Genomic DNA, 24224 nt, shown 5'->3' with positions numbered 1-24224 from the left:
ACTTATCATAATAAGAAATCTTGCTCAAAAAGGACTGGAGGTCCTTCAGGTTTGGTTTGGGTGCTGGCAGGTTGACTATGAATGTGACGTGTTCGTTAGTAGGGATGAGGCCATCTTTGCTAAGCACATGTTCCAAAAACTACACCTTCACAGCAAAAGGACTACATTATTCCAACTTGTAAGAAGGGCCATTCCTCAGAAGGCATTGGAAAACCGACTGTAGATTCCGCAAATGCTCGTTTCACATGGAACCTGTGACCCAGATGTCATCAAGGTAGTTGACACAACAAGGGATCTCCTAAATCAGAAGCTCGAAATACCTTCCATAAATTCGTGGGCCAGACAAAACTCCAAAGTGCAAACAGATAAGGGCAAACAGTGGTAGAGGCCAAATGGGGTGTTGAACACCAAGAAATGCTGAGAAATGTATCCAGTGGGAAATGCAGGCATGTGGCACAAAAGTCAACATGGGGAAAATGCTGGTTCCCTGACAACTTCACCAACAACTCCTCCAGACACAGAATGGGACATGAGTCCACAACACATTGCGCATTGATCATTGTTTAAAATTGCTGCAAAGGCACATGGTGCAGTCTGGCTTCTGATTCACTACCAAAGGGGTGGCCCCTACACTATACGAAACAGCAGAAATGACACAGAGTTCCTACCAATGCTGCAACTTGGTCATGATCTTATCACAAATGGTGAAGGGAATGCAGTGGGGGTGACAAAATTTAGGTATTGCTGACAGCTTAAGGGAGACATGGCCTCGGCACTTTGTCTGACCCAAGGCATTTTCAAACAGCTGGTCATACTACCATAGTAAAGAGTCCAAATCATGGAAGGGGAACCGGTTGGGACAATAAGTGGACTTTGTCAATGATCTGCAACCCAAAAGTGGAAAAGGCATCCAGCCAAAAAAAATATTTTGCACCAACAGTTACTTTACCACCAACAGCGTAAGTTGCCGTTCCACATTCTTATAACATGGTGAGATGAAGAATTACTCTTGCAATGGAATACACTGTTTACTGTAAGATACCAACTGATGTAGTGGTCATGGCAATGCAGGGCAGCTCAAGGGCTTGTACGTGTCTAAGTTAATTAGGCTCACCATTTTCCCTGTGGCTACTTGGATCTCAATCAGCTGCCTATCGATGGCCAACATAAGCAGAATACACTGGGATGATGCTTGTGGAGTATATTACACAGTCTCTGAGCCCAGGGAAAGCAGTGGGGACTCTGATGACTGATCTGCAGCTCGCCAACTGTCACAAACTGGTGCCAAATGAAATGGCTTACTTTCTGGCATAACCCACACGTGGCATCTATGTACAGGCAGTCCTGTCTAACATGCACCAATTACAATTGGAACAGGATCGATAATTTGCCCATTGAATGGAAACAGATGTAGAAGGGGAGTGAGACAAAGAGACTGAAAAATGTTACAAGCAAGGAACGTGGCTCTTCAACTTACTTATACCTCCAAAACTTGCCACATGTGAAGATGGTCAGCACCAAGACATTACTGCTCTCAAGTTGTTTAAGCTGTCATCATACAGTGGCTCAGTGGAAGGAAAGGTCACTTGACTGACCTCTTGGGGCACTAGGGGCTGTTTACCACATGTATCCAACTTTACCACCTGCCAGTTGTTGGAAAGTATGTCCCTTGCCATTGCCATAAGTTCATGTGGTTCAGCAATCTGGGCAACTTTATTTAAGGAAACATCAGACAAGGCCAATGCCCTAGTTTGGACCTCAGACCTCAGAGTCGGGTGCTAATTGGACAATCATTACCCTAGTTAGTATATGGTAGTACATTGAGGTCTCTGAAACTGAGACTTGCAAGAGATACTTTGCAGGTTAGTGATCCAGGTAGCATGTGACTGACGAGTGTGGTTGTGGTGCTGGTAAACTGCAATCATACCAACACCTCATGGGTTTGTGCCAAAAATACTGCTTGAGCAACTGACAGAGTTTCACAAAGTTAAGTTTTTCATGCTTGGCAGAGAGCTTCAAATTTTGTATGATTTTGTACAACCGCATGCTGGTGGGCAATAATAAGATGGCCTTATCAGCTGGACTGACAATATTATTACCTGTCAGTCTAACAATATCCAGCAAAAAACATCTGGATTAGTGATTTTGCTCATATGATGCTCTGCACGTGCTGTTCATGGTAGTTTTCCTCACTACTCTGTTGCAAGATCCAGACCATATGTATGTCTGCTGCCAGGGATACTAAGGTAGTGATATTGGATGCTGTGGTCTGGTGTGAGGTCAGTGTTCTAATTCATACTGAAGGTGTTCAGTTGTGTTCAGGTTGGGACTCTGGGCAGGCCAGTCTATTTCAGGAATGTTACTGTCCACAAAAGGAAAAAAAAAGGGTTCAAATGACTCTAAGCACTATGAGACTTAACATCTGAGGTCATCAGTCCCCTAGACTTAGAACTACTTAAACGTAACTGACATAAGGACATCACACACCTCCATGCCCAAGGCAGGATTTGAAACTGCGACCGTAGCAGCAGCGTGGTTCAGGACTGAAGTGCCTAGAACCGCTCGGCCACAGCTACTATCCACAAACAATTGCCTTGAAGATTCTGATTTATGATGGGATGCATTGTAATGCTGATGCAAAGATTCATTGCCCCTAAACTGTTTCTCTGTTGTACACAGTACACAATGCTATAAAATGTCTTAATATCCTTGCACATTTAGCATCTTCTTAAGTGCAATAGGGGACCACACCATAACCATGAAAATCACTCCATACCATAACATCACCTCCTTTCTACTTCACTGTTGGCACTACACCTGATGCCATCCTTTCTACTTCACTGTTGGCACTACACCTGATGCCATGTAATGTTCTCCAGGCATTCGCAAAATGCAAACCCTTTCACTTGATTGCCACAGGATATAGCACTATTCATCCATCCAAATCACTCATTTTCAGTCATCTGCTGTCCTGTGATGCCACTCTTTGCACCATCTCTAGTGACTCTTAGCACTGACTACAGAAATGTGCGGTTTATGAGGATTCGCTCGGTCATTGTAACCCATTCTTTTTAACTTCCTATGCACAGTCATTGTGCTAGATGGACTACTTGTAGCACTTTGGAATCCATGAGTGATTCCTTTTGCTAATTTTGTGTGATTTTTTTACAACTCCCCTCTGCAATGCCCAGAAGTCCCTGCGGAACTGATTTAAGCTGGGAGAGGGGGAAAAAAATTAAAATTAAAAATCATGTGAAAACTTAAAGTAAATGGGTCACAAACTTTTTGAGATTTTTGCTAATGATGTGTCCTCTTTCTATATTATTGTCTATTTATTTCTAATATCACATATATTTAAAAAAATGTGTACCTGTACTGTATGTTTATCTGAACGTTTATTAGAGTATGACGTAAAAATTTGAACTAAATCAATCAATAACTTTTTGAGATTTTTGGTAACAATATTAAATGACAATTTATCTTTCTATAGTAGTATAGATTGTTTACATGCATTCTTTTTCTAAGCATTTATTCACGAGCCCTTCCCTTCTCTCTTTCCAAACTGAATTCTGGAAGAAGACGCCTGTCCGTTTTCAGTTTTTTCTGTGGTTGTGCATTCCATCATTTATTTCCATTCCAGCATTTGGATTCAGGTATATATTGTCCCTTACAGTTAATTCCTAGCTTTTCATGAACAATTAATGTATCCACCCCCCCCCCCATCTCCCCCCTCTATTTTCTCTCTCTCTCTCTCTCTCTCTCTCTCTCTCCCTCCCCCTCCCCCCCCCCCCCCCACACACACACACCACCCCATCCCCTCCATCCATCTGACACATATTTTGTTTGGCAGTCGCCTCTCTAAGTACTTCATGAATTTGTAGTCTCCAAGTATATAATAATATGACATGGAGACATATTGCAGTACATGTTCATTTTCCGGTCTGTATTGCTGTAGAGAAAAAATATGTACTTCCATCATGTATTATATATTGATTTACTATGTAGGAGACTCATCAGTATAAATAATGTAACAGAGACGTACACATAGGTTAAAAAACCTAAATTAATCTTAATTTACAACCACTTGTACAAGTATACCATGTCACTATCCAAATATAGCTGTATCATAATTTAAAAGTTCCATGACCAAATAGTAACAGTTTTTTACTAAGTTTTTTTTACAAAGATTTATCTTTCAGTAAACCTACTTCCATACTATAAAAGTTTGTCACTTTTAATGTATTGTAAATTTTTGTGGGCACATACTGTGGAGTTTGGGCATAGAGAGGAAAATTTTAAATAACTTTCAAGACACAAAGGAATTAATGACATTAGCTTCCAGTGGGCATTGATTTAAATCAATGGGGAAATTTGAAAATTTATGCCAGGCTGGGATTCAGACCCGGGTCTCCTGCTTACTAGGCAGATATGCTGATCGTGCACCAACCACACAGTGGTCATCACAACTGCAAGGACTATCCTAGCCCATCTCCTATCAGACCCAAATCTCTACTTATCCACACACTACTGATGTAGTGCCGCTTGCCCATTATTCTCATTACTTGTTGATTCCCGTAAGAGTTTAAGCATGGTATGCATCCACACTGAAGTGATCAATTGGTTATCTTTACTTTAATTACATATGTGGTGTCTGTTCTTTCAGATGTGTCTTGTAAATACACATGATAATTAAAATAGTTGGATGCTTAAATAGTGGTTGACAAAAATTCTTAGGCTTACTGTTACTCATATTTCCTATAATTGTGTGCTTTTTTTTTAAGTAATAATATTTTATACACACTACTTGCATTCTCTCAAAAGATATTCCATATCATACAATGGACTAAAGTAGTTGTGATAAACAACTTTTCTTGTGGCCATGTCACTTGTGTAGAGCTAAATTGTCATTTTAAGTGCAAGACTGTTTAACATGTTTGCTAAGTAGGTTGTGGGTGAAGACCATGATCATTTTTTCACTAAAAATATCCCAAGAATTTGATAGAATCCACAGTCATTAATTTATTTTCAACAGTTCCTGCTTCTCTGTCTACTATATTGAGCATTAATCTGCCAGTAACGATTTTTTGTAGTGTGGGATTCCATAACATTTGCGGTTGTGATTTCGTTTTGTAGTATAAAAAGACTATTATATTATGTTACAATAAATAAATAGCAGTACTGATAGCATAATTTCAGTTATGTAATTAGTGGTGTGCTTGTTCACACAGTTGTGTTAATTAAATATCTAGGCATAATGTTATAAAGCAACATGAAATGAAACAAGCATGAAAAGTTGGTTGTATCGAAGGTGGAAAGTTGACATTGGTTTATTGCGAGAACTCTGGGAAAACGTAGCTCATTTATAACACTTCTGCACAACACTGTCAAGTTCTGCTCGAGTGTTTTGGGTCTTCACCAGGTCAGATTAAAGGATGAAATTGAAGCAATTCAGAGGTATGCCGCTAAGTCCAGTCATGCCACAAGTATTATGAAAGTGCTCCATGAACATAAATAAGATCCCTGGAGGGAAGATGATGTTCTTCTTGGCAATCCTGCTGAGAAGGCTTAGAGAACTGCCATTTAAAAAAAAAAAAAAACCTACAGAACAATTATACTTCCAGCAACATACACCTTGAATGAGATTTTCACACTGCAACGGAGTGTGCGCTGATATGAAACTTCTTGGCAAATTAAAACTGTGTGCTGGACCAAGACTCAAACTTGGGACCTTTGTCTTTCATGGGCAAGCGCTCTACCAACTGAGCTACCCAAGCACGACTCACGACCCGTTCTCACAGCTTCAATACTGCCAGTACGTCATCTCCTATTTTCCAAACATCACAGGAGCTCTTCTGCGAACCTTGCAGAACTAGCACTAATGGAAGAAAGGATATGAAACTTCTTGGCAAATTAAAACTGTGTGCTGGACCGAGACTCAAACTTGGGACCTTTGTCTTTCATGGGCAAGCGCTCTACCAACTGAGCTACCCAAGCACGACTCACGACCCGTTCTCACAGCTTCAATACTGCCAGTACGTCATCTCCTATTTTCCAAACATCACAGGAGCTCTTCTGCGAACCTTGCAGAACTAGCACTAATGGAAGAAAGGATATGGTGGAGACATGGCTTAGCCTTTCTTCCAGGAGTGCTAGTTCTGCATGGTTCGCAAAAGAGCTTCTGTGAAGTTTGGACAGTAGGAGACGAGGTACTGGTAGAATTGAAGCTGTGAGGACGGGTTGTGAGTCATGCTTGATTAGCTCAGTTGGTAGAGCGCTTGCCCGCGAAAGGCAAATGTCCCGAGTTAGAGTCTCAGTCCGGCACACAGTTTTAATCTGCCAGGAAATTTCAACATAAATCTTACATAAGAACCACAAAAGCAAGATAAGAGAAATCATTGCTCGTATTTAAGAATATGGGCAGTCATTTTTCACCTTGTTCAGTCAGTAAGTGTACAGGAAGGAGGATGAGTAACTGTGATACAAAATAGGCTCTGCCATACTTTGTATGCTGGCTTGCAGAATACGTACACATATGTAGCTGGGAGTGTGTATGCCGATGTAGATGTAGATGAAGCCTACAAGTGTTTGTCTTATCATTTATATTTCCACTATGAATGGCAGTTAATTACACCTACATCACCAGGTGAATTTATTTGTAAATTAACATAACATAGATGTTGGTTTTATGTGTACACATTTCTAAATTTTCTAGTGTATGATATCATGAAATTTTTTTTCGGAATATTATGAACCTAACATCAACATACATGCTATGTTAAGTATAAAATAAATCCAGCTGATGATGGAGGTATAATTACAGTGTACATTTATTTTTATTTTTTCAAATTAGAAAATTATATATACAAGACCAATATGTTACATTAATTTTAAAATTAATTGACAGTTATTGTGCTACATTTCTCCAAAATGCATAGTGGCTGTATAAAGAAAGTGCAAAATTAAATTTACAAGCCAGTGTAGTCTGTTTGCATAAATTTTTGTATTTGTAGAATAAGTCATATTAATTGTACTGTAAAATAACACACAAAAAACAAATATAAGTCAGTGCTCAGATTTGAAGCACTACTTCTAAAAAGAAAATTTTAGTTATAAATATTGAGAATTTAGTGAATCTTAAGTGAAAGGGTAAATTATACAACTAATTGTTTCCTTTTCTTTTTTTAGGTTCTTCATCACCACTGGATCAAAGATCACAGCACAGATACCGTATTCAAAGCAGTGTTAATTTCATCTGTTACATACTTATTACTTGCATTGTATCACGGATATAGAAAACTTTTACATGAGTTTTCACATTCAGAAGAAAAAACACAGTATTCTACTAATATCCAAAGAATTAAAGGACATACTTGTTCATTATGCTTGGAAGAATTAGCCAGTCCATCAACAACAACATGTGGTCATGTGTTTTGTTGGTCCTGTATTTTGGAGTGGCTGAAATCACAGGAACAGTGCCCTGTATGCAAAGATGTGGTAACTCCTAACAGAGTGATAATGCTACAGAATTTTCCATGAGCTAAAATTTGATTACTTCTTTAATTATTGAGGATTGACAGTTTATAAACAATGCCATTCATAGTGATTGTGCTGTGATGAGATTACATATGTTTCTAGTCCACTTCCTTCTGTACATGGAAAAAGCTGTTTATAATTAAAATTAAACATCCAGTTTTTCAGTTCTTTGCTTCCTGGAAGTATATCACCTGAATAACCCCTGTTCTCTGTTAGTCATAAAAGCTGTAAACATTAATCCACTCTCCCTAAAATTTCAGCATAGTGGATTGATGATTAGATTAGATTAGATTGACTTTCATTCCAATTGATCCGTAGTGAGAAGGTCCTCCAGGATGTAGAACATGTCAGAAAAACAATAATACTTGACAAATATTTACAACTGAAACAAGTAAGCTAATGTACCTTCCACAGGTCCCAAGTGGAATGATCATCATTTTTTTAAATGAATGCTATATGAAAGTATCATTTTACAAACAGTCATTTACTAAGATCACATTAATGCGATGAATTTAAAATTAAAAAAAAAATGTTTTTTGTATTTATAAGGTAATAAACATATAATATAAATACACTCCTGGAAATTGAAATAAGAACACCGTGAATTCATTGTCCCAGGAAGGAGAAACTTTATTGACACATTCCTGGGGTCAGATACATCACATGATCACACTGACAGAACCACAGGCACATAGACACAGGCAACAGAGCATGCACAATGTCGGCACTAGTACAGTGTATATCCACCTTTCGCAGCAATGCAGGCTGCTATTCTCCCATGGAGACGATCGTAGAGATGCTGGATGTAGTCCTGTGGAACGGCTTGCCATGCCATTTCCACCTGGCGCCTCAGTTGGACCAGCGTTCGTGCTGGACGTGCAGACTGCGTGAGACGACGCTTCATCCAGTCCCAAACATGCTCAATGGGGGACAGATCCGGAGATCTTTCTGGCCAGGGTAGTTGACTTACACCTTCTAGAGCACGTTGGGTGGCACGGGATACATGCGGACGTGCATTGTCCTGTTGGAACAGCAAGTTCCCTTGCCGGTCTAGGAATGGTAGAACGATGGGTTCGATGACGGTTTGGATGTACCGTGCACTATTCAGTGTCCCCTCGACGATCACCAGTGGTGTACGGCCAGTGTAGGAGATCGCTCCCCACACCATGATGCCGGGTGTTGGCCCTGTATGCCTCGGTCGTATGCAGTCCTGATTGTGGCGCTCACCTGCACGGCGCCAAACACGCATACAACCATCATTGGCACCAAGGCAGAAGCGACTCTCATCGCTGAAGACGACACGTCTCCATTCGTCCCTCCATTCACGCCTGTCGCGACACCACTGGAGGCGGGCTGCACGATGTTGGGGCGTGAGCGGAAGACGGCCTAACGGTGTGCGGGACCGTAGCCCAGCTTCATGGAGACGGTTGCGAATGGTCCTCGCCGATACCCCAGGAGCAACAGTGTCCCTAATTTGCTGGGAAGTGGCGGTGCGGTCCCCTACGGCACTGCGTAGGATCCTACGGTCTTGGCGTGCGTCGCTGCGGTCTGGTCCCAGGTCGACGGGCACGTGCATCTTCCGCCGACCACTGGCGACAACATCGATGTACTGTGGAGACCTCACGCCCCACGTGTTGAGCAATTCGGCGGTACGTCCACCCGGCCTCCCGCATGCCCACTATACGCCCTCGCTCAAAGTCCGTCAACTGCACATACGGTTCACGTCCACACTGTCGCGGCATGCTACCAGTGTTAAAGACTGCGATGGAGCTCCGTATGCCACGGCAAACTGGCTGACACTGACGGCAGCGGTGCACAAATGCTGCGCAGCTAGCGCCATTCGACGGCCAACACCGCGGTTCCTGGTGTGTCCGCTGTGCCGTGCGTGTGATCATTGCTTGTACAGCCCTCTTGCAGTGTCCGGAGCAAGTATGGTGGGTCTGACACACCGGTGTCAATGTGTTCTTTTTTCCATTTCCAGGAGTGTATATAGAAGTTGAAAGATACTAGGGTATAGTGACTGCATGACTAGCTTGATTGTATGTGCAAAAAATAATGGCTTACATCATTATAAAACACAAGAGAGAGACAAAGAGAAATTGTGACCATGTTAAAATGTTGTCAGACTGTGTGATTTTGAATGTTCTAAACTTAATATTTAGCTTTTTGGAGTAGACAGAAGCAGCCCCTTATAACATTTAGTATTGTGAAACAGATTTGTTCAGTGATAGTTGATAGTAGAAATGATGGTGAATGGTGATTTGTGAAGAACCTTCCATGCTGCTTTTGTGTGTTATAACTTCAAGTTGAACAAATATATTTCAAGGACGACGCAGTACATGAAAGTCACAGATCAAGTAAACACGTGTGTACATTTTAACAGTCAAATCATAACTGAGTCCGAGTCTAGCGGCCGCTGGCTGGCTGGCCGCTTAGGTGGCGCTGCTGCTGCATGGCTGGCAGACAGCGCGGCATGTAGAGGATGCGCGTAACTGCGCGGCAGCAATTTGAAAGATCGGCAAGTCACAACAGTGTGGCCATAACACCTTTTTGAAAATGGCATCTGCTCTTTGCAGTAAAAAGATGGTATAGATAATATTAATACCCACAGACTTCAAGAAGAATATAATAATCCCAATCCCAAAGAAAGCAGGTATTGACAGATGTGAAAATTACCGAACTATCAGTTTAATAAGTCACAGCTGCAACATACTAACGCGAATTCTTTACAGACGAATGGAAAAACTGATAGAAGCTGACCTCGGGGAAGATCAGTTTGGATTCCGTAGAAATATTGGGACACGTGAGGCAATACTGACCCTATGATTTATCTTAGAAAATAGATTAAGGAAAGGCAAACCTACATTTCTAGCATTTGTAGACTTAGAGGAAGCTTTTGACAATGTTGATTGGAATACTCTCTTTCAAATTCTGAAGGCGGTAGGGGTAAAATACAGAGAGTGAAAGGCTATTTACAATTTGTACAGAAAGCAGATGGCAGTTATAAGAGTCGAGGGGTATGAAAGGGAAGCAGTGGTTTGGAAGGGGGTGAAACAGGGTTGTAGCCTATCCCCAATGTTATTCAATCTGTATATTGAGCAAGCAATACAGGAAACAAAAGAAAAGTTCGGAGTAGGTATTAAAATCCATGGAGAAGAAATAAAAACTTTGAGGTTCACTGATGACATTGTAATTCTGTCAGAGACAGCAAAGGACTTGGAAGAAAAGTTGAACGGAATGGACAGTGTCTTGAAAGGAGGGTATAAGATGAACATCAACAAAAGCAAAATGAGGATAATGGAATGTAGTCGAATTAAGTCGGGTGATGCTGAGGGAATTAGATTAGAAAATGAGACACTTAAAGTAGTAAAGGAGTTTTGCTATTTGGGGAGCAAAATAACTGATGATGGTCGAAGTAGAGAGGATATAAAATTTAGACTGGCAATAGCAAGGAAAGCGTTTCTGAAGAAGAAAAATTTGTTAACATCGAGTATAGATTTAAGTGTCAGGAAGTCGTTTCTGAAAGTATTTATATGGAGTGTAGCGATGTATGGAAGTGAAATGTGGACGATAAATAGCTTAGACAAGAAGAGAATAGAAGCTTTCAAAATGTGGTGCTACAGAAGAATGCTGAAGATTAGATGGGTAGATCACATAAGTAATGAGGAGGTATTGAATAGAATTGGGGAGAAGAGGAGCGTGTGGCAGAACTTGACTAGGAGAAGGGATCGGTTGGTAGGACATGTTCTGAGACATCGAGGGATCACCAATTTAGTATTGGAGGGCAGTGTGGAGGGTAAAAATCGTAGAGGGAGACCAAGAGATGAATATACTAAGCAGATTCAGAAGGATGTAGGCTGCAGTAGGTACTGGGAGATGAAGCAGCTTGCACAGGATAGAGTAGCATGGAGAGCTGCATCAAACCAATCTCTGGACTGAAGACCACAACAACAACAACAACAACAACAACAACGTCTGCCCATTATTAGTGGATGAGTGTCTCTTCAATAGTAGGAGAAATCAAAGTTTGATATAATACAACATTGCATTGTAATAACGAATGACAGTGTGCAATGAGGATGTAGGACTGATGTATACTTTACTTCACTGCTATGATTATGAATACTGGCATTACACTGTTGCAGAGGGAAGAAATAGAGTACTGATCATGCTAAAATATCAGACATAGTAACAACAATGAGTATAGTAAAGGTGTGTGAGGTGTGGGTGGGTATGGTTATTCATTTTACAGATAATATTAAATTTTACCCTTTGCTTGTTAAATTATAATTTGTGTGAAACATCCATTACATACAGTCACCACATACACTGCATGCTTCTGATCTACTTTAGAGTTTACCATAAATTCACATAATTCTAACTTCAAAATTTCATCCAGTATAAGGATAAAATCCATCAATAAGCAAGATGTCATTATGTGCCTCAGTTCTTGACACTCGGGGAGACGCAAACCATATCCAAATTTAAACATGTACTCTGTCATCTTCAGCATCTTGTGCAGAACAACTGCTGTCCAACCATTCACTCAGCCTGCAATCCATGTAAGAGCAGTCATCACTCTCTCTTGCAGCTTCTTGTGCTGCAAGCAATTCAGGAGAGAGAGAAAGAGAGAGAGAGAAGGGGGGGGGGGGGCAGGATGATAATAATAATAATAACAATAACAACAACAACAACAATAATAATAATAATAATAATAATAATAATAATAACTGTATTCAACATAATATGATACAAAGATAATTTTTCTGCATTTGTCAGTTCATTACAGATGAAATTTTGTTGTACATAATTATGTTTTACACTGATCAGCCAGAACATTATGACCACCAATCTGCTATCAATACAAACCCATCAAGGTGACAGCAGCATCTCCAGGTGAGGAATGACTGCTAGTCAGACGTAGGCACAGTGCATATAGTATCAGTGAGCGTACTGTCTGTGTGTAGGATGGGGAAGGTGTATGATCTATCTGAGTTTGACCGAGGCCAGTTTGTGATGGCCTCGAGTCTTGGCATGAGCATTTCGAAAACTGCATGACTTTTTGGCTGTTCGAGGAGTTTTATGTCGAGTGCCTGCAACACTGGTGAAACCAAGGTGAAGCAACATGCAGATGTAGTGGGTTTGGGCAGCCACCCCTATTACACATGTCAGTTGCTGTAGGCTGGGCAGACCGGTAAAACAGAACAGGCAGCAAACTTTGGCAGAACTAAAATCAGACTTTAATGATGGGCAGAATACAAATGAGTCTGAACACACATTGCACTGAACACTCCTCCACGGCCAACGGCCCATGCTTGTGTCATTATTAACACAACAACATTGGCAACTACAACTGAAATGGGCATGTGACCCTTGGCACTGGATGTTGGTGCAGCAGCAGAGCACTGCGTGGTCTGGTGAATCATGATACCTTCTTCATCATGCCAATGGGAGGGTGTAAATCTGTCATCTTCCTGGGGAACAGCTCCTTGACATCTATACTGTGGGATAAAGACAATATGGCGGCAACTCCATTATGCTCTGAGGAACATTCACATGGGATCCACGGGTCCTCTGGAGCTCTTGTTTGGCACCGTGATGGACAAGGAGTATGACACACTGTTTGGAGACCACGTACACCCCTCCATGATGATCGTGTTTCCCGGCGGTAGTGACATTTTTCAACAAGATAATGCACCATGTCAGACGACCAGGAGTGTGATGGAGTGGCTTGAGGAACACAGTGGTGAGTTCCAATTCAATTGATGTTCTGCCCCCCCCCCCCCCCTTAATTTGCCAGATCTGAACCCGGTCGAACACATCTGGGATGTGTGTCAGAGCTCATTGCACTCTCCCCGGAATTTATAGGAATTATGTGACTTGTGTGTGTGTGTGTGTGTGTGTGTGTGTGTGTGTGTGTGTGTGTGTGTGTGCAGACATGTTGGCATCTCCATTCAGTGACCTAAAAAGTCCTCATTGCTTTCATGCCATGATGCACCCCTGCCGTTATCCATGCCAAAGGTGGACATATTGGTTATTAGGTAGGTGGCTGAGCAGTGTAAAACATAATGTGATATGACAAGACATGTTTGCATAGTAAACCGCTTACATAGGAGGTTTGACTTGAAGGTAGGAAAATGTCTGTCTGCTGCTCAGTATCTTTTCTATGCACTGAGTAGTGAACTGTTCTCATGTAGATATTTATAATGTGTATCAATCTACATGAAACTGATCATTAACAAAAATTATTATTTCTTCATCATGAGTAAGATTCTGGAAAAAAACAAGAACTAATAATTATACATTGTTATCACAAACACACTGAAGTTGTAACATGTTGTTTTGTAGGGCGGGCAACAACAACCAAACTTCGACATTTTTTTAAAGAAAATTCCGCACTGGTTGTATGAATAATTTTTATTAAATCTGCGACCGGTTTTTCACCACTTATCGGTGCATCGTCAGGCAATATACACTATTTATAACATAGTAACATTGAACATTGCCCTGTAGCCACTCCCCACCATTCATGTCCAATATACCACCATCTGGTGAAAGCGGTAGTTGAAATTTAAAAATCTAAATTTAAAAGTGTGGCACCAGTTAGGCCATAGAAGATCTGGTTGTCACCATGTCTGCCCATTCAGTTTGAGCTTCAAGATGTGTACCAGCAACTGCAGCCCGATCACAGTTGACCTCTGCATCTCGCTATAGGAAGGTACCACCCTGCAGTTGTAGCAGTTTAGCTGCTCATTACTTTGAACAGAACATAGCAATGTTGTTGGAGTTCACTCACCATTTCGTTCGCTCGGTGAGCATGAATATCTCTCTCTCTCTCTCTCTCTCTCTCTCTCTGACTGCAAACCAACAGCGCCAGCTATATGGTAAGACTCACTGAAATCTCCCCATTTGTCACCTTGATGATCTTCTTAATGTTCAACTTTCTCTCTTTATTTTAATTATGGCCTTGTCTATCTAGTTATGATTTTGCACATGTTCTCTCTCTCTCTCTCTCTCTCTGTGTGTGTGTGTGTGTGTGTGTGTGTGTGTGTGTGTGTGTGTGTCATTGTGTAACATCAGTGAAAGTAGCCCTTGCCTTAATATTGTATTTTGCTTGGTTCTGATTTCAGGATATACCTCTGTTTTTATTACTTTATTACTCCTTTATTACTTTCTTATTAATGTTGTGACATCCTCCCACTTTTCCAGTACGCAAAAAAATCAGTGACCAGTACAAGTAGGTATGTTGATGAACCCTTGCACAGTCAGGTAGTGGATAGGAAATCAATTTAAAATCCCAGTGACCTGTTAATATTTACTGTGCCTGCAAATTGGGGCAAACTTATTTCATATTTGCTGCCTGTGATTGTAAGAGCTGTAAAACTCAGCTCTACAAGGTAGCGCAATGTGAAACAGCAACTTTGTCTATAGAGGTGACAGTATCAGTCCTTAAGAGTTGTTTACATTTGACACTTTTCTCCAGAAATATGCCTCGAGTGTCAAACAGAAAATCACTTTCACTGTTTGCATACTGACAGTAATCACTAGAAATTTATGTAGTGGATATGTAAATGACAATTCCTGAAATGTTAAAATTTGTAATAAATGTACATCCCATTTAGATATGTTTAAATTTGACATTTATTACATGATGCATAGAAATGTGTACTGTGTTGTTCATGACTTTCATTCTGCTTGCCATGTTGAAACATCAAAATGCAAAATAGCATCCTGTGTGATTATTCCAAAGATGTCACAAAAGAAGAAAAAAAAAAAGAGTGAGTGCATAAAATATGACCAGTTGTCTTTAATAAAACAAATATTTTATGTGATCTTGGCTGTTGAATGGTTTTTAGCAATTAAAACTGATCGAACTTCAGCACTCTCATAATGAGAAAATTCAATAAAATTTCACTGTCTACAGTCAATTAATGTCTTAGCTCTGTGTGCAGTTTTCGATTTTTTACAAATAAAATCTGTTGATTTCAAGAAACGAGCTTGTAAATTTGGTCCACCTATACCAAAGCAACGTACCAAATTCAGAAACATTATTAGAGTAACAGAATGATTTGGTGTAACTTTGCAATTTTTGGCATCAGATAAGTAAGTACATACAGTACTTGATGAAATAGTGTTTTATTCTATGAAATTTTTATTAGAATTATATTGTCTGAAATTGAATGTTATATGTTTCAGATGATTTTTACACAAGCCCAAGTTATTTATTCAGAATAGCAAGTGATACAATAATTCTCATTGTCCATGAAGTATGCAAACCCCTTATGTTAGCATAAAAAATATTGCTTTAATGTAATTGTTCTTTAATAGGTGAAAAGGTACTTTTAGTTTCAAGCAATATGTAAGATGCTGCTATGGTTGTGGTGGTTGTAGATTTATATATTCCTCAGAATTGCTTGACAGTTCAAAACATTCACTGCTCAAAGTAACCAGATTCATATAAGAAGAAAGATTTGATGCCTTCGTTTGACTCCACTGAGAGCAGCAGACAACATGCCACACTCATCAAACAATTGTGCCCAGCAAAACTCTAGTCGGCTAGCGTACCGTCACCTTACCACAACATCCACGCTAGTAACGTCCACCACAGGTAGATCTTTGACCGCCACCTCTTTGTGGAGTCACAATAACAAACACAAGGCTCAATCCTTGCTCCTGCTTCAATGAGGCAACATCTCCTGACCATGTGTCATATCCCGAGAGGGAGTAAAGAGGACATGTTTTGATTGACAAGGGCTTACCTCAATCAGTGCAATCTAAAAGCACCTTTTGCATGGGCAGCTTGCAGGACTCCAACCTGTAAATAACCTACAAGCTAAAAGGTTGTTCAGAGATACAGAACTCGGTGCAATTCTCAAGGAAACTTGGGGCCAATGAAAATGCAGATAACAATGTTCAATGGATGTATACTCCTGACGTTACCAAATGGATTTGCTCTAACACAATGCATGTTATTACTATATATGGCACATTCATCTATACTAGTCAGCTGCCTTTCGTCTTGCAAACCAGAGTATATTTTTTCAATGATGCTACCCTCTTGACATTCTCCATACAATTTAAGTCTGCAGCCTGGCAACAACTGACAAAGGGGTAGCATCACAGACAACTACCAAACTGTCTCCCCCACTTCAAGGTAGGTCCACTCTTTATAGGACTCACCTAATTTTTAGACAATTCTCTCTGACATACGTGGCAGTTATGTGTGTGTACATTACCATATTTGGCACAGATCAGCCACTGTCACTCACTCAGTACGGGACCAGAGTCATGCACTCGCTGGGTGCTGCCCTCCACATGGGTTTATAGCCTGTGTTCGATCCGGTGTCAAGTGTTGTCCTGTTTGAGAAAATGATTGTATAAATGCTTCCGCCACCTTCCCAAGACAGCTATGAGCTACAATGTGAATTAAATGCCATATTTCATTTCTTAATATTCGATTTTGCAACACCTGCTCTTGGTGTCTCAACTCCCACAATGCCATGTTGCTTGTGACCTCGGCTACCACACTTCACCGGAGTTTGTTTATCAATGAAGTTTCATATTCAGCATCAGTTTACCATGGATTCTCACAGTCCGGTATGCAAAAGAAATTCTACCATATCTTCCACCCTGGTTTTGAGCTGCACTTTTTCAGAAGATTTCATAGTTCTGCAGTAAAGTCTGACGCTGGACACCCAGTTCGTCCCACCAGTATCAGCACTGGATTAGTGAGCAATTGCAGTAATCAGTTCAGTGTAGTTACAAGTAAGTACCCTAAGTAGCAGGTGACTATTTTGCCCATTTCATGGCCATCCGTTTTCGCACTCCTTTATAGCAAGCATGCCAAGAAACAAATTCCTTTCCGATCGCGCTGGCTCCCTTCACTTCCAGAGTATCTTTCACTTCATAACTTAAATATCTCCTATCTTTATTGTCCACATCTTTTACCTTGCTGTTAGGCGTGAGGTACAAGTGCTGCCAAGTGAACCTCCAATCTGCCCTAAGGCAACGGGCTTCTTATACAGTGGTTTCAGTTTAATATTTCCTAATATTTATTTTTGGTATTACAAGATATGAACATTGGTCTAACGATATCTTTTGTGATGGTTTTATTCAGCGTCTATTGATGTATGTTGCCCTAGCATGAGATGCAAGGTGCCAGACGTTGTCCTGTCAAACACTGTAATTTATTGCCAACATTTACTTTGTTTCTGAACTACACTGCCATGAGACAAGACTCCATTTAATTCCATAACTTAAATTCTGTATACTTCTAAACTACCTGTTTTGTTGTTGTAGCGAGATCTCAGGAATAAAGTTAAGATTATTTTAGTCAGAATCAACCTTGAAAGTCATTTCGATGTCCATGATAACATGCCAACCGTCTTACGTGTCCCGTTCGGTGTATTGTATTACTATATTGTTTATTTACTTATTTAAATTTGCATATCGTTAGAAGTGTGTACTGATTTCCGTAGTAGGCTACTAGTCACCAGAATAAAAGAAGTAACAAAGCTGCTCCTACAGTAGCTCATCCTCATCATTTGCCTCCAGTAAGACTAGCTGAAATTTTCTTTTCATTTGTTAATGTAAATATGTGGAAGATAAATTTCACATAACGGATGCAACATATCTGCCAAAAACATCATATTGAGCGTCTTTTTGTTCATTGTAGCGTTTTGCATGAGTAAATCATTTGTTGATACAATTTTCCTCCTCAGTTTGTTCAGTGTGTGTGTGTGTGTGTGTGCAGCTTTTTGAAAGAATAAATCATTTGTTGAAACAATTTTGCTCTTCGTCTTGTGATTTACTCTATTTATTCTATTTATTTTGCGTTGTGGGTGCTAGATCAGAAAGATTCACTTCCTCAGACAGTTCCAGCCTCTGTAAATTGTCAGATGGTGGCTTGTTTTAATTTGCAGCATCCTCTATTTCAGCATCATTTAAGTTAGGGAGGCTTATTAACTGTGACAAATGCCATTTTTTTTTTTTTCATTTTTGTTACAGGCACTGTTTACATCAAAATGACAAAATGCTGCCAACAACTTCTAGTAGAAGGTGAGCTTCCCCAAATGTTTGGGCGCTGTTTGCGTTAAACATGTTCTAGTCGAAGCTCCACAGAATAGTTTCAGTTATTATTTTAACCGTAAAGGGCAGCATAGTGTTGTCTTAATGGAAATTGCTGCCACCTACAAATTTCTCACTGGTACAATTGGCAGCACTAGTAGCTTATCATCCGATGGGAGACTTTTGAGAACCAGTGGAGCTGCAGAACTGCATTAAAATGTCTCGAAGAGAGACATCTCCCAGAGAGAAGATTACAAGCACAGCCTAACATAACAGTCGCGACACTAACTGTTGTAAAAGTTGTTATCGTTCTCCAGCTGGAGCGACAATAGCGCTCCAAGTGGCGAGAAAGTAGAACGTCAGATGCATCGTAAGCACAATGTTTGTTTCGCATTCTTTTCCTATGTGATTTACGAAATATTTCAATTATTATTTTACCTCCAAGATTTGTGTTATATCAGAAGACATAGATGTTTCTAAAAGTGATTCTCAAATAACCGCAAGCAGGGATAAAAGTCATGAATACAATGGCAAGCTACAAAATATTCGTGAAGAACCACTTGTGATGTTGGATAGAACTGCAGCTTACCACATTGATATCAAAGGAATACAAACACACAGATTTACATGTAACAAGCACCTCTTCATGCAAAAGGGATCGACGTGTCATTTGTCGTTCTTTAGGTTTACTGTGTTTTAGTCGTCGTCATCTGTTGCCACAAGTACGAACTTCATTTTTATATTGTTTTAAGCGGGACAAGCAACTGCCAGATAGTAGAAAAAATATGCGGTGCGTGTAAACTCCAAGTCCTGAAAGCCAATAACAATGCCAGAAGTGCTAGCATATGTTAAATGTGCCATTAGAGACTTTTTTTATCCAATGACATATTCTATAGTTTATCAGTATCGGAAAAATGCTGTACCTTCTGCTTTAAAAGGTGGAATGTGTTGTCACTTATCGTACATTTTAGTCGTATGCCTTCCACGTACCTCTGTAATGTACGCTCTGATGGAAACATAAAATGTTTTGAATAAACCTGTAAGCCTGAGTGCTGTAATATAATAAATTAGGAGCAAATAGCTTATTTTCGTCTTTCCATCTTGCAGCATGTTTCTCCTTCAATTGCATGCTAATCGGGCTTAACAAGAAGTCAAGGGCATCCTATAGTCTTCAAAATTTGTTTGCTGTTCTTCAAAAATGGTTCAAATGGCTCTGAGCACTATGGGACTCAACTGCTGAGGTCATTAGTCCCCTAGAACTTAGAACTAGTTAAACCTAACTAACCTAAGGACATCACAAACATCCATGCCCGAGGCAGGATTCGAACCTGCGACCGTAGCGGTCTTGCGGTTCCAGACTGCAGCGCCTTTAACCGCACGGCCACTTCGGCCGGCTGCTGTTCTTCACTTGATCCGTGTGATAAAGTTTCTGTTGCTGTCTGTATTTTAAATGATAGGCACTTTCCTTGTCCCGTAATAGTTTTGCACGAAGTCTAGCGATCTGCACATTCTGACACTTCACACGATTTTGCATGACACAACTAACTGTTCTAACCACTTCATCGTCAGAGCAGGTCTCTGTTGACTAGACTTGGCTACTGTTTCTATGTTTCGGAACAGTGTATCGATACGTGGAACTGTTTCATTGTTTCGAAACGGCTATGTTTCACTGTTTCGAAACAGTGGTGTTTCATTCCGCTCTGTGTCGGATAACGGGACCTGATTCGATCTCGAGCCAGCCACAGAAACTGTATCGTTGTTTCAAAATAACGCTGTTTCAGTCCATTTGTGCTTGGAACGGACTAACTGTATCGAAACAGTGATGTTTCATTTCGGTTACCTGATTCGATCTCGAGCCAGCCACAGAAACTGTATCGTTGTTTCAAAATAACGCTGTTTCAGTCCACTTGTGCTTGGAACGGACTAACTGTATCGAAACAGTGATGTTTCATTTCGCTTTGTCTCGGACGAGATTCGGGCACGGCACAGATAAGGAAATACGTTTAATATACTACTTCATCGAACTCTTCCAAGAGTGTCGAAATCCTTTTGACACACAACAGCATGAAGCTTAAGATTTCCGAAAATAAAGCTTCGTTTCTAATTGATTGCTCTTTTCCGAAATGGCGTAATATATACTTTATAAACACTAACAAGCAATAAAATAAAGCACACTATTGGCATTCAAAATAATAAAAGTGTGAAAAACATTCAGTTAAATTACACATCTCCTATAACATATGCTTATCTGTTGATGTACAGTAATCATATTAAAAAACTCAAGTAAACCTACAACATTTTGAATTAGAAAAGGCGTAGAGTGGCAATTTTTAGACACATACGTAAATTGGATGCACTTGAAAAGCAATATGATTGACGGATCATTGATGATGTAATGGTGAACAGGAAGGGCTGAGAAGCATGGTGGATTTATAGTAATGATTCGAAACGCCTTAAGAGACAAAAAATTTTTTCTCTTATATTTTGTCATTTATTCGAATTCTGTGGTTTTATTTGTGAGTCTATAGTCAATGTGCCTATTCTCCACAATGATTTCTTTTGTGTGTATGGATATTAGCAGGCCGGGTATATATTATCCATACTAACAAAATGTGGGAATCCCAGTAGCGTATCCATTGTTTCTGCAATTTTTTCCCACCTCCAGTACAGTTCGTGTTAGTTCTTCTGTCTTCAGCTATGGCGTTACGAAGTCCGGTGTGGGATTATTTTATGAAGATAAATCCTGAGGAAATTAAATATAACTTGTGTTCGGCAGTGTTGTCGTTTAAAAGTAGTTCAACTTCTTGCTTAAACATACACTTGCGACATTAGCATCCAACAGTTAATTTAAGTGAAACTCGTTCGAAATCAGTCTTTATGAATCTGGGCCGGCCGCGGTGGTCTCGCGGTTCTAGGCGCGCAGTCCGGAACCGTGCGACTGCTACGGTCGCAGGTACGAATCCTGCCTTGGGTATGGATGTGTGTGATGTCCTTAGGTTAGTTTGGTTTAAGTAGTTCTAAGTTCTAGGGGACTAATGACCACAGCAGTTGAGTCCCATAGTGCTCAGAGCCATTTGAACCATTTTTTATGAATCTGGGCAGTGACGAAACCAGTTCAGTTTCCACAGCAACTGTTCAGGAATCTGCCATTCCAGTGCCTGTGCGTCAAGATGAACAATCTGTGCAAGAAATACCCAGCACTTCCACCAGTTCAGTTCTGGGTAGATGTGGTAAACAAACAAAGATTACTGGATTTGCATCAAGACCAGTGCCTTCATCCAAACGAGCCAAAATAGACGAAGAGATTTTAAGACTTGTTGTTAAAGAATACCTTCCATTTAATGTAGTTGAGAGTGTAGAGTTTAGAAAAATGACTTATTTATTAAATGAAAACTATGTACCACCAAGTAGAAAAACACTCTCCCACAGTTTACTCTCTCAAGTGTTCGACAGCACACTAGTGCGAGTAAGATCTGCAGTGCAAGCTGCATCCTACATCTGCATTACAACTGATGGATGGACATCTGTGAAAAATGAGAATTATATTGCAGTGACTGCTCACTTCATTGATGAAAACTGCAATCTGAAGTCATATTTGTTATCTAGTTTTAAATTCCATGACGAGCATACAGCAGAAAACATTTCCAATGAATTACAAAATGTGACTTCAACTTGGGGTATCACCAATAAAATTGTAGCTTGCACTACAGATAACGCACTTAATATGGTGAAGGCAGTGATGATGTGCAAATGGTGGCATGTACCTTGTTTTGAACATACACTGAATTTAATCGTGCAAGCAAGCCTTGAACCAGTTACAGACACAAGGGCAAAGGTGAAGTCAATAGTGGAATTTTTCAAAAGAAGTCCTCAAGCACTTGAGAAATTACACAATATTCAGAAGCAAATGGGCGTTCCTATTTTAACACCGAAACAAGATTGCCCTACGAGATGGAATTCCACATATGAAATGTTTGACAGGCTTTGGAAAACAAAGAGCCTTTGCAAAGCACCCTTGCCATCCTCAGTGTGGATTCACAAACAAAACTGTCCAATGAAGACTGGTTAGTTATTGAAAAATCTTGTGAAATACTATCTCCTTTTGAACAAGTCACAACAGAAGTTAGCAGTGAAAGAAATGTAACCTTGTCAAAAGTTGTCTTATTAAGCAAAGGTTTACAAAGTCATTGCCTGAGACTAAAAAACTCAGATCACAGCAATAAAGCCACTAATACAGTAATTGCTAAACTTGAGGATGGAATCTGTACCCGCCTCGTTCAAAAGTTTGCAGATAAAGCAATTGCTTGTGAGGCAACATTACTGGATCCTCACTTCAGGGAGCATGGTTTTCCAAAAACTGGGCATCGATTAAAAGAAACAAAAGATGCCATAATTAACAAGTGCTGTGCAATACGACAGAAACCCACTCGGTGTTCTACAGAAAATCCGCCACCAGCCAAACCAGTTGAGGTGAGCACATTCACTTCTAGCAGTGGCAACATTTGGCAAGATTTTGACCAAGCTGTAGGTGGCTTGATCCAAAGTGTAGACAATCCACGTGCTGCAAGTATAGTCGAGCTTGATAAATATATGAAGATGCCACTGATACACAGATCACAAGATCCATTGCTGTGGTGGAAAGAAAATCATGTGTTGTTTCCTACACTGTTTGAAATAATGAAACGACATCTTTGTATTATGGCCACCTCTGTTCCATGTGAGCGCATATTTTCAAAGCAGGGGCAAACAATAACAGACAGACGATCCCGTCTTTCAAGCGAAAAAGTATCAAAAATGATATTTCTAAACTACAACTTAGAATAGGTACAGCAGATCTACTCAGAAATGGAAACAGGAAAATTTCAATTGATTTTGTTCTTCCCTGGACAGAGTGCACTGAATTTATATTTGATTGTATTTTGTTTAGTCCACTAAACTGTGTATGTAGCTGCCTTACAAGAACATTTTTCTCAAATTTGTTGCACACAGAAGACACGTTTTTGCTCACCACTCAGTGAGTTTAATTTTTTTTAGTATGTTATTTATTCATTTGTGTGTTTGAGAATAATTATCTGATTTGTGTATGTATATGTTTGTGTGTATATCTTTGTAAATGTGCTGTGTTTGGTTATTACACTATAGGCATCTTGATACTTGTGTATGATAAAAAATTCTCAGGCAAATCAACAATTGTACGATACTTTTGTTTTTGGCGTTCAGATACTGAGATAAAAATTGCATTTCTACAACAACGTAATTTCATCTCTGATTTCCTGGGCAAGTATATAATAAAATGGTAATAAATCTGCTTGCTGTGACTACTTGAGGGAACTCCATGTACCTGTACCTCAAACAAACTTCTTTAGCAAGAACTGTAAGTGGTGTAGAGGCAGATTTGCCATGATACAGGTATCACAAAGGCATTACACTGTAGGAACTGCTTTAAATTTTCGTCTGGATTTTATACTTCAAAGAAAGATACGAATCTCTGCATTTCAGTTACCTTGAAATGTTTTCCTATTCTATCAAGTGTACTTACTATGAGATGTATCCAGCTAACTTGTGAATGTTTGATGAGAAACTGCCATACTTGACCATTGCGCTATATCCTCCAGTCTGTTACG

The 24224-nt window shown here is 40.0% G+C and overlaps 2 protein-coding genes across 8 annotated transcripts in view; both read left to right on the top strand.

Moving 5' to 3' along the window:
* The window catches only part of LOC126248205 (peroxisome biogenesis factor 10-like), a 120370-nt gene extending 112686 nt beyond the window's left edge, over positions 1-7684 (top strand). For 6 of the 7 annotated variants that reach the window (XM_049949011.1, XM_049949015.1, XM_049949017.1 and 3 more), the window contains one exon: positions 7186-7684. In XM_049949011.1, the coding sequence (XP_049804968.1) occupies positions 7186-7536 (351 nt within the window). In that variant the 3' untranslated portion in view covers positions 7537-7684. The remainder of the gene's footprint in view (positions 1-7185) is intronic. The other variant, XM_049949018.1, reaches the window with a different exon arrangement.
* Positions 7685-21688: 14004 nt separating this feature from the next.
* On the top strand, positions 21689-23424 carry LOC126249167 (E3 SUMO-protein ligase ZBED1-like). The gene is made up of 2 exons (XM_049950823.1): positions 21689-22435; positions 22582-23424. The coding sequence occupies exons 1-2, from the start codon at positions 21689-21691 to the stop codon at positions 23422-23424; spliced, it is 1590 nt and encodes a 529-aa protein (XP_049806780.1).
* The last annotated feature ends 800 nt before the right edge of the window (positions 23425-24224 follow it).

This window comes from Schistocerca nitens, chromosome 3, assembly GCF_023898315.1.
Source record: "Schistocerca nitens isolate TAMUIC-IGC-003100 chromosome 3, iqSchNite1.1, whole genome shotgun sequence".
NCBI classification, from domain to species: Eukaryota; Metazoa; Arthropoda; class Insecta; order Orthoptera; family Acrididae; genus Schistocerca; species Schistocerca nitens.
The sequence above is the reverse complement of the archived record's forward strand: the minus strand, read 5'-3'. Positions and strand labels throughout refer to the sequence as shown.

Coding starts and splice junctions, on each gene's coding strand:
- LOC126249167 (XM_049950823.1), top strand. CDS start 21,689: ATGAATCTGGGCAGTGACGAAACCAGTTCAGTTTCCACAGCAACTGTT. Junction 22,436..22,581: donor TTACAGACACAAGGGCAAAG/GTGAAGTCAATA, acceptor AATGTTTGACAG/GCTTTGGAAAACAAAGAGCC.